The sequence below is a fragment of the Carlito syrichta genome, unplaced genomic scaffold (assembly GCF_000164805.1).
Source record: "Carlito syrichta isolate Samal-C Ts95f unplaced genomic scaffold, Tarsius_syrichta-2.0.1 Scaffold117969, whole genome shotgun sequence".
Taxonomy (NCBI): domain Eukaryota; kingdom Metazoa; phylum Chordata; class Mammalia; order Primates; family Tarsiidae; genus Carlito; species Carlito syrichta.
Genome location: NW_007062065.1, coordinates 44,973 through 59,657, shown reverse-complemented (window position 1 = coordinate 59,657; position 14,685 = coordinate 44,973). Strand labels below are relative to the sequence as shown.

The window sequence follows — 14,685 nt, the reverse complement described above, 5'->3', positions numbered from 1 at the left end:
CACTGGAGGGTGGGCGTGGGGGAAGGGGCGGTGAGTGTCAGCTTGAAGCCCCTGAAGCTGTTCTGCCAAGTGCAGAAAGGGTGCCCCGTTGGCCCCCGATGCGCATGATGTTTTAACAAGAAAGGAGAGCAGAGACCGCCCTCCAGGTGGGTGTAGGGGCCTTGAGTCCCCCAGAGGGTCCCAGCTCTGGTGAGGAGATTGGAGGTCTCTGCCAGGACTTGGTGGCTGGGGTGAGGGAGGAGTCCGGCTCTCCAGGACTTGAGGCTGAGGCCCCTGGTGGCCCGCATGTTCGTCCTGAGAGGAAGGCTGCGTGGCTCGTTTTCAGTGTCTTTTGTGGTTCTGGAAGCCCACTCTGTGGGGTGGGCACCAGGGTCTAGCCTTCCTGGTCTTTAGTTCACGGTGCTGTGGCAGGTGACCACGGAGCTGAAGTCAGGATGGTGGGCGGCCCTGCAGGTCCTGAGCATGGCCCCTGAGGCCAAGAGCTTGGACCTGGGCATTTCCGCTGCCTCTGCAGGTGACCACCCTGCTGCACACACTGACCTCCTCCCCACACTTCCAGGGGACTGGAAGTGCTCAACAGACCACCCAGGAACCTTATAGAAGTCCTGTGGACTGATGCATTTAAAAATAGTCTTTGTTATGTTATCTGGTTGTGTAATTAATTCACATTACTGATAGAAAACTTGGAAACATCAGATGAGAAAGGCCGTGAGTGTCTATCCATGGCTCCTCTGCCGTCAGCACCATGTGCTATGAAGGGGAGACACGTTGGGGCTGCTGGGGCTGGGCTTGGTTGGGTTGGGCCAGGCTTTACTGGCTAGGGTAAGGGCGCAGGCAGTGTCCACCAAGCATGGGGCGTCCCGGGCCCCCGCATCCACGGCGACTGCTGTTCTGGGTGGTTGCATGGGCGCCAACTGTGATGGAGGGGTGAGGAACATTCCAGATGCAGGGCAGGTTGGGCAGTGGCTCTGGGCTGGAGGGGAATGGAGATGGAAGGGGGCATGGAGCAGCAGCAGGATTTATAGGAGTGAAGGACAGGATAGTGGAGGCCAGGCTGGATACGAAGTGGGGAGAGCCCCGGTCAGCCTTCTGGGTAGAGGGACAAGGGTATGAAGCTGCGGCACTCTGGAGGTTTGGTTGTTGGAGACACGGGAACAAGCCCGAGGCTGTGTGGGGCTGTGCCATGATGCTGTCTGCAAGCGTCCTCACAAGGACCTCGGAGCTGAAGGCAGGATGGCGGGTGACCCTGCAGTTCCTGAGCATGGCCCCTGAGGCCAAGAGCTTGGACCTAGGCATTTCTGCTGCCTCTGCAGGTGACCACTTTGCCGCACACACTTGTGGAGAGTACAGCCCCACCCCGGCAGCGGGCCCGGAAGAGGACCAAGGTGCTGACTTTGGCCAAGAGGTACTGGGAGTGTCTTTCAGACCAAGCCCTGCTCTGCTCCTTGCCCAGGGGCTGCGTGAGCCCATGGGGTCCTCGCCACCTATCTGGCTTCCCCACCTTGGTGGTACTGAGGATGGGGCTGCCTCGGGCACGGGCCACTGTCGCTAGTGCTGTTGAACCCACTTGGCCTGCTCAAGGTGAGTGTCTCTGCATCCCAGGATCCTGCGTTTCAAGAAGGAGTACCCCACCCTGCAGCCCAAGGAACCCCCGCCCTCCCTGCTGGAGGCTGATCTCACAGAGTTCGACGTGAAGAACTCTCACCTGCCCTCGGAAGTTTTGTACATGCTGAAAAATGTCAGGTACGAGGCAGGGGCACTCAGGGCCTGCAGCACTCAAGTCCTCCCAGGGGGCTGGGGTTGGTGTGGTGTCTCCTTGACATATTCTTCTCTCTGGGAGGGCTCCAGCCTGACTTCCCTGTGCCTTTTTTCTGCTTGGGGCTGCTGGTGTCTGTTGAGCTGCCTGCTGCCTCCCATTCTTGTTCCATTTACAGGTTTCTCAGTGTCTCATTCTCAGTGATGAGCCCTGAGCAGGGGTGAGAGCTGCATGGTGGACTGAAGTTGCCAGCCTGCAGTCTTTCCCACGTCCCATCTTGTGGTGGTCCCTGTACAAGTTTCCTCCTCTATCTAGCTCACCACCTGGGTGAAGTAGGGTGTCTCTGCTTTCTTCCTCTGTGCACTTGACATGGGTTCACAGCCAGAGTGGATAGCAAGAAGCTCCCAGGAACCCAGGAGTTCAACATTCTGTTCAATGGCGATGCAGTCTGCTTGTTGGTCAGCTGTGCAGCACTGGGCCTGGCACTGGCAGGGCGGGACCATGCCTTCTTGAGCTGCTCTTGAAGGCCGCCCGTCCGTCATCCTCTCCCCCAGGAAGGTGTCCCACCATGTGCTCTGGCTCTTGCAGGGTCCTGGGCCACTTCGAGAAGCCACTGTTCCTGGAGCTTTGCAAGCACATGGTCTTCGTGCAGCTGCAGGAGGGGGAGCACGTCTTCCGGCCAGGGGAGCTGGACACCAGCATCTACGTGGTGCAGGACGGGCGGCTGGAGGTCTGCATCCAGGACATGGTGAGCTGCAGGGGCCGCGCTGCCTGGGGACTGCTGGACTGCCATGCGTCCACTCACGTGTCATCATCTGAGGTTCTAAAACATTTTCCACTGGAAAGTCAGTGTGAAAGTTAGATTTTTAGTTATTTGGGGGAAAAGGCCTGTCATTGCTTTTTTTTTTTGAGTTGGAGTCTCACTCTGTTGCCCTACCTGCAGTGCAGTGGCATACTGCATAGCCACCGCAGCCTCGACCTCCTGGACTCAGACTATCCTGCCACCTCAGCCTTCCAAGAAGCTGGAACAACAGGTGCACACCACCACACCTGGCTAATTTTTGCGATTTATTGTAGAGACGAGGTCTCACCAAGTTTTTTAGGCTGGTCTCGAACCCCTGGGCTCAGGCAGTCCTCTCACCTTGGCCTCCCAAAGTGCTGGGATTAAAGGCTGAACCACTGCATCTTTTTTTTTTGAGCTGGAGTCTCACTCTGTCGCCCAGACTGGAGTGCAGTGGCACGCTCCTGGCCACTGCAGCCTTGACCCACTGGGCTCTGGTGATCCTTCCGCCTCAGCCTTCCACATAGCCGGAATTACAGCTGCTACCACACCTGGCTGATTTTTTTTTTGGTATTTTGTAGAAATGAGGTCTCGCCAAGTTGCCCGGGTGGGTCTCGAACCTGTGGGCTCAAGCAGTCCACTCACTTTGGCCTCCCAAAGCGCTGGGATTATAGGCTAAGCCACCAAGCCCAACTTGGCGTGTCATTTTTAAATGATTATTCCAAGTCCTCAGAATACTGCCTTTAGTGGTTTAGTAGTAAATCATCGTATTATCTGCCATGATCAATTGAGCCCTTGCCTTATTTTCAGGTTCCTGATTATAAATTATTTTATTTTACTTTTATTTATTTATTTTGAATAGGAGTCTCACTCTGTTGCCCAGGCTGGAGTGCAGTGGCACCCACGGCCATTGCAACCTTGCCTTCTGGGCTCAGGTGATCCTTCCACTTTAGCCTTCCAAGTAGCTGGAACCACAGGCACACACCACCACACCTGGCTAATTTTTTGATTTACTATAGAGATGAGGTCTTGCCGTGTTGCTCAGGCTGGTCTCAAATCCCTGGGCTCAGGAAATCCTCTTGATTCTGCCTCCCAAAGTTCTGGGATTACAGGCATGAGCCCCCACACCCAGCTTATAATTTTGATTGTAAGAAAATAATCAAGGCATTAGTTCACCTGGGAACTAAATACTTGTTTTCTTGCTGGGAGTGACCACCGATGCTTCGTGATTTGTCTGGTGTTGTGCTGATTTCCAGGAGAGTGCTGTCAGCTGTTTTTTTTGTGTGGCACTTTTGACCTAGACTTCCCATTGCATGTCAACGTTTAAAACAAATACTTAGCGTATCCTTGTTGAGGACTTTGTACGATGGTTGCTCTGACCTTGAGGGCTCTGGTCAGCTGTAGTCCCTAGAGCACTGATCCCAGGGGGCTTCCTGCACTGTCCTTCCAGGATTCTAGACCAAAGTTGTTGATTCTCAGCTTTGTAGCTTAGTCTCTGTCTGGACTTGATGAGTCATTAGAAAGGAAGGGGCCTTGGTTCCTCCATCTGGGGAAGTCAGGGCCAGTGGCTCCTAGGGCATGTGGCTGTCCCACTAGTGAATCAGAGGCTTCCATTCCAGCTTGTGAGGGGCCTTCTGAAAGGATGGGAGCTGGCGTTCCTTGGCAACTCCTTGGGAGGGGCTTGTGGAGGGTGACTATGGCCAGATTTGGACAACTTCATAGAGGATGTTCTCAGGTCAAGCCAAGATGAAGTTCCTGTATTAAATCACCAAGATTATATGTTGTCATTTTTTTCCCTTTTTTACATAGTGGAAAGTTGTACTAAAGTTCTGTAACTCATGCTGATAATAACTGAATTTGGTCCTCGGAGCCCTTATGGTTGACTCAGCAAACTGATCTGTGGAATTTCACCTCCATCTGCCCAGGAGGACAAGCCAGGGGATGGAGAGGCGAGGGTCTCTGCACTCGACTTCACGTTTTTCTCTGCTCTGCTTTCGAGTGTGCCATATTGCTGCCTCCAGCCTATCCTGTCCCTGCTTTGCGTTCCCTTTTGGGGTGGCATGTGGAGGTGTAGGTCTGCTGGCCCTGCCATCCTGGGCAGTGAGCTGAGCCTCCAGGGTCCCCGCAGACACCACCCTGGACTGATTCTCACCCTGCTCTCCAAGCACAGGATGGCACCGAGGTGGTAGTCAAAGAGGTTCTGGCGGGAGACAGTGTCCACAGCCTCCTCAGCATCCTGGACGTCATCACTGTGAGTACCGCCCCCTGGGCACCACCGCCCGGTCCTCAGAGTGTCCCTGAGTCAGCCTAGGCCCTGATGTTCCTGTCTTGCCTGGACAGCAGGTTCCTTAATGGTAAAGGCCAGTTCTCTACAGTGGCGGGAAGGAGCTCTGTCCAACCACGGTGGTAAAGAGTATCTGTGGGAACAGCTTCCCAGTGGGTTTAGGAATAACGGGGCACTTAGTTAAGAAGTAGGGCCGTCTCTTATTAAATGACTGTTTCTTGAATTTGGCAATACATGCATGTGATACAGCATTCGGAGGGCATGAAAGACTGTGGGTGAAGATGTTTCCTCCTTCCCTGGGGAAGGACCTGCTGCCATTGGTTCCACATAGACCCTTTTGTGGACGTTCCGTGCCGACGTGGATCTTTCTGTTGTTCTTAGTCTTCTGCTTTTCGTTGTTGCAGTGAGTGGTCGCGAACGCACGTGTGTCAGACTTTTGAAGACCAGTCTGTGGGATCAGCCCTCGGGACTGGCTCGCTGCATCCCAGGGATGCACCTTTCTGGCTTTGAAGGGTGACTGCTGATCCCCCGCTGCAGGGGCCACTGCCCCTCGTGTTGCGCCACTCATTGCCTCGCCCTCACCAGCGTGGTGTACTGCTGACCTTTCCTCTTTGCTCTTCTGACAGAGTAAAAAGTAGCATCTCTTGTTATCTCATGATTTTTAAGTATTTTCTTATGGGACCTTTCAGACATGCGCAAAATCACCCCTTGTGCTCAGTAGTAATCAGCGTTTGGTGTTTGTTTTATCTTCTTTTTTCTTTTGAGTAAAACCTACATACAGTGCAACGAATCTTAAGTGTCCATTAGCTGAACCTTGCTAAATGCATATACTCGTGCAGCTCAAAAGGGTATTTGGGGCAACCCCTTCGGGTCCCCTCCCACTGTGGAGGCTTTTCTGTCCTTTCAATAAATCCTGCTTTCTCAAAAAAAAAAAAAAGGGGGGTGTTTGATTTTAATCTTACTCTTTGAAGTTACACCTTTGCACTCATATTGAGGCAATGTTTACCTCAGTTTCCCTAGCCTTTGTTAGGGTGGGTCTGCAGAGCCTTGGCCTGGATGGCCCAAGCAGAGCAGGAGTTCAGGTCCTTCATGAAACCTCATGGTGGAGCCTGGGTGGTACCCTCTGATCCGATCCTAGGTTCTCAGGCCCATAGAGGAGGCAGCAGGCTCCAGAGGCATTGGAGTGTCCAGTGTGCTTGCCTCACTCCCGTCAGATAGGCACAGATGTACTTTGGGCTACTTGGGGCCGGGGGTGGAGGCGTGGCTGAGATCCCCGCGTCTCACTGTGTCCTCTGGGATCTGGTGTGTCTTCACCAGACACATGGCCCAGGCAGGGGAGGCTGCCTGCTAGGGGTGGGGGTGGGGGTGGGGAAGAGGATACTCACCTCTAAGCAAGGCGAACCTGCTATTGAAAGGCTGGCATTGGGCTTCGAGGGAGCCCCCAATATGAATGGGGGTAGAGTGGGGTCCAGGCACGAAGCCCGTCTCCATGTTCCCCCCTTCGGGGCCCTGCTTGCTGTGTGGTTGGTGTGTACTGCTGGAGCTCTGGCTGGCTTCTCAGGGCCTGCTGAATGCATGAGCAGCACTTGGGGCCTGAGAAAGTGCCAGGAAAGGTCTGGAAGAGCCTTGGTCTGCATGGATGCAAACCCATCAGCCGTGTGGTATCTGTGCCCTGTCCCTCCTTGGCTGATTAGTTTCTCTTTAGGCAAAAATAGCTTCGGTGCAAAGTGGGATGGAGGCCTTCCTCTGTATTTATTGTTCTTTCTGAGCCTGCTCCGATGGTGGCTTTCGGGTTGAACCTCGTTTATGACAGCGCTATGATGCGTGCAGCTGGAGAGGGGAGTCATTGCTATGATGGGGCCAAGGTTACCCCCTGCCTCCCCAGCCTGCTGTGCTCCATCCTCTGTGGGTGTTAGCACAGCCTCTCTCCCTCAGGGGCTGGAGCTAATCTTCCCTGAGTGGAGTAGGAGTAGGAGATGGTGGTGATAGCTGGGAGAAATAGTTCTACATTGTGAGTAATTGATCAGTTGGAGTGGCATCACTTTTGCTTCACCAAACATTTGTGTTTGTTGTTTTTTTAAAAAAATTTAAATGTTTGCAAAATAACATGGACAAATTCCGAAAACGTACTTGATGTTTTAGAGACAGCAGTCATCTGCTCCCCCTCCCCTACCATCGAAAAGCCACTTCTAACTCTTAGGTTCCTTCTAAGCAATCTACTTTCCTTGCTGTTTCCTAATTCTTCCGTTTTAGATGCATGGACTTCCTGTTATGGAAAATGAAGGAAAATAATTAGCTGGGTGTGGTAGTGCACACCTGTGGTTCCAGCACCTTGGTAGGTGGAGGCAGAAGGATCACCTGAGTCCAGTAGGTCGGGGCTGCGGTGGCAGTGAGCGTGCCACTGCACTCCAGCCTGAGCGACAGAGTGAGACTTTGACTCAAAAAAAAAAAAAATACTCCTAAATAATATATTGGTCAAAGGGAAGTCACAGGGAACTCAGAATATTTAGAGCTGAATGAAAATGAAAACATACCATATCAAAATTTTGTAACTTAAAATGCTTGTATTGTAAAATAAAACAGGTCTCAGATTAAGATGTAAGATTTTACCTTAAGAAACTAGGTAAAAGCTGGGCTCGGTGGCTCAGCCTATAATCCCACGCCTTTGGGAGGCTGAGGTGAGTGGATTACCTGAGCCCATGGGTTCGAGACCCACCTGGGCAGCAAGACCTCATCTCTACAATAAATCAAAAAATCAGCCGGGCGTGGTAGCGCATGCCTGTAATTTCGGCTACTCAGAAGGCTGAGGCGGAAGGATCGCTGGAGACCAGCAGGTCGAGGCTGCGATGGCCGCTCCTGCACTCCAGTCTGGGTGACAGAGTGAGACTCCAACTCAAAAAAAAAGAAACTAGGTAAAGAAAAACAAATGAAACATAAAGCAAGCCAGAGGAAGAAACTAATAAAGATAAGAGTCAAGAATCAATGAGACTGAAAATAGAAAAGCAGTAGAGAAAATCAGTGAAACCAAAAGGTAGTTCTTAGAAAATATCAGCAAAATACAAAAACCTCTAACCAGACCAGTGAAGAAAAAAGAGAGAAGACACAGACTACAAATATCAGAAATGAAAGAGGGGACATTTCTACAGACATAAAAGGACTAATAAGGGAATATTAGGAACAACTTTATGCCCACATAATCTATAACTTCGATGAAATTGACAAATTCCTTGAAAGACACAAACTACCAAAGCTCCGTCTAGAAGATATAGATTATCTGAATAGCCCTTGATCTATTAAATAAATCTAATTTATAGCTAAAATCCTTCCACTAGGAATATTCTAGTCTAAATTACTTGGGGAATGCTATTCAAAAATTTTTTTTTTTTTTTTTTTTTTTTGAGTTGGAGTCTCACTCTGTCACCCAGACTGGAGTGCAGTGTCCGCTCCCGGCCACCACAGCCTCGACCTGCTGGTCTCCCGCGATCCTTCCGCCTCAGCCTTCCAAGTAGCCGGAATTACAGGCATGCGCTACCACGCCCGGCTGATTTTTTGATTTATTGTAGAGATGAGGTCTCGCCAAGTTGCCTAGGCGCGTCTTGAACCTGCAGGCTCAGGCAATCCACTCACCTCAGCCTCCTAAAGGCTCGGGATTACAGGCTGAGCCACCGAGTCCGGCTTGCTATTCAAAATTTATAACATTTAAGGAAAAAGTAATGCTCATTTTATACATAGCTCTCTAGAAAAGTGAAGCAGAGATAATATTTCCCAGTTTAGTTTTTGAGGCGAGAATTTCCCTGATGCCTGGCCTGACAAAGGCATTACAAGAAAAAAAAAATCGTAGTTGAATTTCTCTTATGATCAAATACTCACATACCCTCAATAAAATATTAGAAATTTTAGTCCAGCAATATATAGAAATGGATAATTTGTCGTGATAAGTAGGGCTTATTCCAAGAACACAAAGCTGTTTCAAGAGTTGAAAATCACCAGGCGCGGTGGTGCATTCCTGTAATCCCCACACTTGGGGAGGCTGAGGTGAGAGGATTGTCTGAGCCCAGGGGTTCGAGATCAGCTTGGGCAACATGGTGAGACCTTGTCTCTACAATAAATCAAAAAATTAGCTGGGCATGGTAGAAGGCTGGGTGGAAGGATCATCTGAACCCAGCAGTCTAGGCTACGGTGGCCGTGAGCATGCCATTGCACTCCAACCTGGGCGATAGAGTGAGACCCTGTCTCAAAAAGAAAAAAAAAATTGAAAATCAGTTAGTGTAATTTACCATGTAAACAGACTAAAGAAGAAAAATCATATGATTATCTTAATAAATGCAGAAAAAGCATTTGAAAAAACTCAGCATCTGTTCACGATAAAAGCTCTCAGCAACTAGAAAAAGGAGAGAACTTCCTGAACCCAGTGAAGGACATCAATTAAAAACAAACAAACTCACAGGTAACGTTTTACTTAATGGTGAAAGGCTGAATATTTTTCTTTGAAGGTCAGGAACAAGCCAGAATGTTCTCACTACTATTCAGCATCATATTGGAGGCCCTCACCAGGGCAGCAAGGGCAGAGAAACAAATAAAAAGCATACAGATTGAAAAATAAAAAGTAAATCAGTCTACTCACAGACATGGTTAGGTAGAAAACTCTGTGGACTCTGCAAGAAAGCTACTAGAAGTTATGAATGAGTTTATCAATATACAAAAACCAGTTCTATTTTTATAGATTAGCAGTGAGCAGTTGGACACTGAAATTTTATTTTATTTTTTTGAGTTGGAGTCTCACTCTGTCACCCAGACTGGAGTGCAGTGGCCACTCCCGGCCACCACAGCCTCAACCTGCTGGGCTCCGGCGATCCTCCCGCCTCAGCCTTCCAAGTAGCTGGAATTATAGGCATGCGCTACCATGCCCGGCTATTTTTTAATTTATTGTAGAGATGAGGTCTCGCCAAGTTGCCAGGGCGGGTCTCGAACCCACGGGCTCAGGCGATCCACTCACCTCAGCCTCCCAAAGGCGCGGGATTACAGGCTGAGCCACCGAGCCCGGCAACACTGAAATTTTAAAAGCAGCATATATAATAGCACCTGGAACTGGTAGCTTAAGGGCTTCCAGGTTACCTACACTTCTGACCAACTGACTATAGGTTGGGATTCCCACGACGCCCTCAGATTCAGTGATTCCATAGAGTGACTCAAACCTCAGGAAAGCACTACACCACAGTTGTACTGTACAGCAGCAGGCCCCAACCTTTGTGGCATTGGGGACTGGTTTCGCGGGAGACGGTTTTTCTGTGGTCGGTAGTGGGGGGTGGCTTTGGGGTGATTCAAGCATGTAACATTTATTGTGTACTTCATTTCTATTATTAGCACGTTGTAGTATATAATGAAATGGCCATACAACTCCCTGTAAAAAGAAAAGAGGTGCAGATGAAACTGGTCCCTGAAATAATAGGCGGGTCATGCTTGGACTCAATTGAGTGTCGGGTTCTGACTGAAAGCCTGCCCCAGATGCAGCAGCGCCTCTGAAGGCTGTCAACTCACGGAGCAGGATTGCAGATGGTCTGCCTCAGGGGTCTCCGTGCAGTCAGACCTCAGTGCTCGCGCTCACTTGTCTGCAGCTGCGCCTCAGCCCTAGCCTCACTGTCTCAGCTCCACCTCAGACCATCGAGCATGAGATTGTCATAAAGAGCCGCAACTGAGATCCCTGGTGTGCACAGTGCACAGTAGGGTTCGTGCTCCTATGCAGGTTCAATGCCTCCACTGATGTGACTGGAGGCGGAGGTCAGGCGGGAATTCGAGCAACGGGGAGTGGCTGGCTGTAAACACAGGTGAAGCATCGCTGGTGCCTGCTGCTCGCCTCCTACTGTGCAGCCCGGTCCATGGCTCAGGGTTTGGGGACCTCTACTGCAAAGAACAGAAATCAGAATCAGTCAGTACGAGTGAGGCCTGGGAGGGTTCCCAAGCCTGAGGCTCCTGTGTCTTTGAGACGGGCCACCCTCCTGGCACACTATGTATCACCTGTACTGCCAGCCCCTTCCTGAAACTATCTTGGGCCTTGTGGCATAGCCTCAAAGTGTGGTCCAAGGGGCCCACTGTGAGTAACAAATGCGCTTCCATGGAACTGCCAAGGGTTTAGAGGCTTTTTCCTGGGAACTGGGGACACAGACCAGTTCCATTCTGTTGTTGTTTTTTTTTTGAGTTGGAGTCTCACTGTCGCCCAGACTGGAGTGCAGTGGCCGCTCCCAACCACCGCAGCCTCGACCTGCGGGTCTCTGGTGATCCTTCCGCCTCAGTCTTCTGAGTAGGTGAAACTACAGGTGTGTGCTACCACGCCCAGCTAGTTTTTGATTTATCATAGAGATGAGGTCTTGCCAAGTTGCCTGGATGGGTCTTTAACCTGCGGGCTCAGGCAATCCTTTCGCCTCAGCCTCCCAAAGTGCTGGGATTACAGGCTGAGCCACTGAGCCCAGCCAGAATAAGCATTCTTATTCAGCACTGACGGTACCAAGTGCTGGTGAGGACGGGTATCAACTGAAGGCTCATTCGCTGCTGGTGGGAATGTGAAATGGAACAGCCGCTGTGGAGAATGCTTCAGTAGTGTCTCGTAAAGGTGAGGATGCATACACATGACCTGGGAATCTTATCCCTAGGTGTTTAGCAAGAGAAATGAGAACTGTGTTCACACAAAGACCTGTGTATGCATATTTGTAGTAGCATTATTTTTCATGGCCAAAAACGGGCAGCAACCCAGATGTCCTTCGGCTGGTGATGGCTGAAGAAACCGTGATGCACCCCTGCACCAGGCAGGTACTCAGAAGGCAGAAGCACGAACTGCTGATGGTGTGACAACGCAGATGCCTTGCAAGCATATCATCTCGGGGAGAGAAGCCGACATGCCGTGTGACTGTGACGTTTTGACGAAGGCAGAACTATCGGGACAGAAAACTGAGTATGCTGGGCGCCGGAAGAAGGAAGAAGGAAAGCTGCCTAAAGGCCACCAGGGGCCTCTGGAGGATGGGGCCGCGCTGTTTCTGTGGTGAAGAGGTGAAGCTGTTTCATGTTGCAAGGGCGAGTTTCACAGCGTGCGTGTAATGCCTCGATTAAGAAATAGTCTCTTCTCTCTAGCGCCCACCAGTTTCCAGAAGAAAGAAGTCAGAAGCCGCTCATGAGGGATTTTTGTTAGGCTCTCTCCTTGGCCATGTAGAGTCCTGTTGGCAAAGTCCACTTGGCAAGCTGCGCCTGCCCCTCAGCTGGGGAATTGTGAGTGATCCTGGCAGGGGACTCTGGTTACTGCTGGGTCCCCATCACAGGCGGTGACTGGACCATGGGGGTGGTCATTGGACAGTGGTGATTCCTGATGCTCAGCGGCCTTTTCAGGAACCTGTGCAGGTGGGTGTCTTACATGTCCTACAGCTGTGGCGTCAAGACCAGTGCAGGACATTGGAGAGTTAGGCTCTAAATCTCGGTGCAGTGGGAAGCAGGTCAGAGCATCACCGGGTAGGTGTGCAGGACACGATGGCTAGCTGCCTCTGGGCCTACCCTGTTCTCGTGCCATCACCGGCCAGCCCTTTGCTGTGGGCCTCTCAGACAAGCAGGAAGTGTGTGCATTTGTATCGAGAGAAGCACTTTGCACAGCCCACCGGGGAGGGAGAATGAACATGTGAAGAGTCGGCCAGGAGGGGCCTCCTCCAAGGGCTTCTGGGGGGAGCGGTTCTCAGCACCTCCTCAGAGTGGGACTGATGGGACTGTCATTGCAGGGTCACACTGCACCGTACAAAACGGTCTCCGCCCGTGCCGCTGTGCCATCCACCGTCCTCCGGCTTCCGGCAGCTGCTTTCCAAGGCATTTTTGAGAAATACCCTGAGACCCTGGTGAGGGTGGTGCAGGTGGGCCACATTTTCAGTCTACTCCTCCAGCTGCTGTGGTCATCTTAGGTGTGAACCTGGCAGCAGCTTTGAGATGTGAGTAGGTTTGTTGTCTGCACACTACCTCAGTGCTGAGTTGTGTAGCCATTAAGAGGAACTCAGAAGAATAGTGGAGACTTGGTTGGCAGGACTCACTGCTGGGGATGTGGGATTCCAGGCAGAAGTAGGAAGAACCAAGACGGTGTTAAAACTTTGTAACACATATTTTACAATGAAAATTAATATTCAAAGCCGCAAGGAGGTCTTAAGATCTCCCACTGCCCCCACAGATTTCTGAATTTTTATTAAACTTCTTATTTTAGAGTAATTTTAGATTTACAGAAAACTCGCAAAAGCAATGCAGCTTCCGTTTGCCCCTCACCCCATTCCCCATGATGCTAACACCTTGCATTACCAGGGCAAGTTGCCAAGACTTGGGCTTTCACCCTAAGAGTTCCCCTGAGAGGGCTGGGGTGGTCTTGTCTGGGTGCATGGGCTGAGGTCCCAGTGCTCTGGGGCAGCCCCTCCCCCACCCTGGGCCTGCAGCTGTGGCTGGCAGCCCACGGCATCTCTGTTGCAGATCATCATGGTGCGGCTGCAGAGGGTGACCTTTCTGGCTCTGCACAACCACCTGGGCCTGACCACGGAGCTCTTCAACCCTGTGAGTAAAAACACCACCTCAGAAAGCCCTGCGTTCGCTCCGTGTGGTGTCAGGACCCCCGTTGTCCGGAGCTGCAGGAGCCCAGTGGGGGGGCAGTGCCAACCACTGCTGTGGCTATGCTGGCTGCTGGCCATGAGGACCTTGGGCTTGGGGAGGTGATGCTTGGGCCATGTTTGCTTTTCTGCCTTCAAGCAAATACCAGGTGGTTAGTTGGGGGCTGCTTGCGAAACCAGGGATCTGTGGTCAGTTAAGACTTGGGAAAGATTTAACCAAAAACGACATTATTCTTGGTGCATTTTCATTATATAGTGTTAACAAGATTAGTTGCAAACAAAATACTTAAGATATTTGTTTAAAAAGAAAAAGGCTTTTAGCTGGGCTCAGTGGCTCAGCCTGTAATCCCGCGCCTTGGGAGGCTGAGGTGAGTGGACTGCCTGAGCCCGCGGGTTCAAGACCCACCTGGGCAACTCGGCGAGACCTCATCTCTACAGTAAATCAAAAAAATTAGCCAGTTGTGGTAGCGCGCGCCTGTAGTTCCAGCTACTTGGAAGGCTGAGGCGGAAGGATCGCTGGAGCCCAGCAGGTCGAGGCGGTGGTGGCCAGGAGTGGCCACTGCACTCCAGTCTGGGTGACAGAGTGAGACTCCAACTCAAAAAAAAAAAAAAAAGGCTTTGGAAAGGTGGGCTTCCTCCTCAGATACTGGAGTTCATCCCTTCTGGAGACCCACCAGATTGCGAGCAGCCTTGATGTGGCCTTCCGTTCTCGAGAGTCTGGGGTTGGGGCCTCGACAAGGTGTCCTGCTCTTACCTGTTTCATAAAGCCCCAACTGTGCAGACACACACCTTCCCTTTCTCGTGCCCCACGCAGACCTGACTGCCGTGACTGGGGGAGGCTGCCACCTACTTTTGTCCCTGTCCCTTGGAGTTCATCTGGCCAGCACCCAGCTCTGTGTCCTGCCGTGGATTCCTCCTGTCAAGTTCCGGTGGGGTTGAGCTGGCCAAGTGTGGCAAAGCATGGCCGAGGGTGCAAGGCGTGAACCCTGGCCCTTGCTCTTTCCGGTGTGACCCGGGAGACGCTGGGCCTGTGAAGCAGGGCAGGGCTAGCCCCCTGTGGAGCTCCTGTAAGAACTGAATGAGACCGGGGTCCACCCCTGTGCTCCCCCGTAGCCTACAGCAGCACGCAAGTGCAGGAGGGCCTAGCAAGACGGGCATGTACGCCTCAGGCCTTCAGAGACTCCCCTGGCCCAGTGGACGTGGCCTGAAGGATTTTTTTTTTTTTTTTTTTTTTTTTTTTTTTTTTTTT

General features: G+C 51.4%; 1 protein-coding gene across 1 annotated transcript in view; it reads left to right on the top strand.

Annotated features, from left to right (window-relative positions):
• The window catches only part of PNPLA7 (patatin like phospholipase domain containing 7), a gene marked incomplete at its 3' end in the record, with an annotated part of 62,591 nt that overhangs the window by 2,942 nt on the left and 44,964 nt on the right, over positions 1-14,685 (top strand). Inside the window, exons 5-10 of the mRNA XM_008047844.1 lie at positions 1,314-1,405; positions 1,603-1,743; positions 2,345-2,504; positions 4,708-4,788; positions 12,576-12,704; positions 13,303-13,383. Coding sequence (XP_008046035.1) covers positions 1,314-1,405; positions 1,603-1,743; positions 2,345-2,504; positions 4,708-4,788; positions 12,576-12,704; positions 13,303-13,383 — 684 coding nt within the window. The remainder of the gene's footprint in view (positions 1-1,313; positions 1,406-1,602; positions 1,744-2,344; positions 2,505-4,707; positions 4,789-12,575; positions 12,705-13,302; positions 13,384-14,685) is intronic.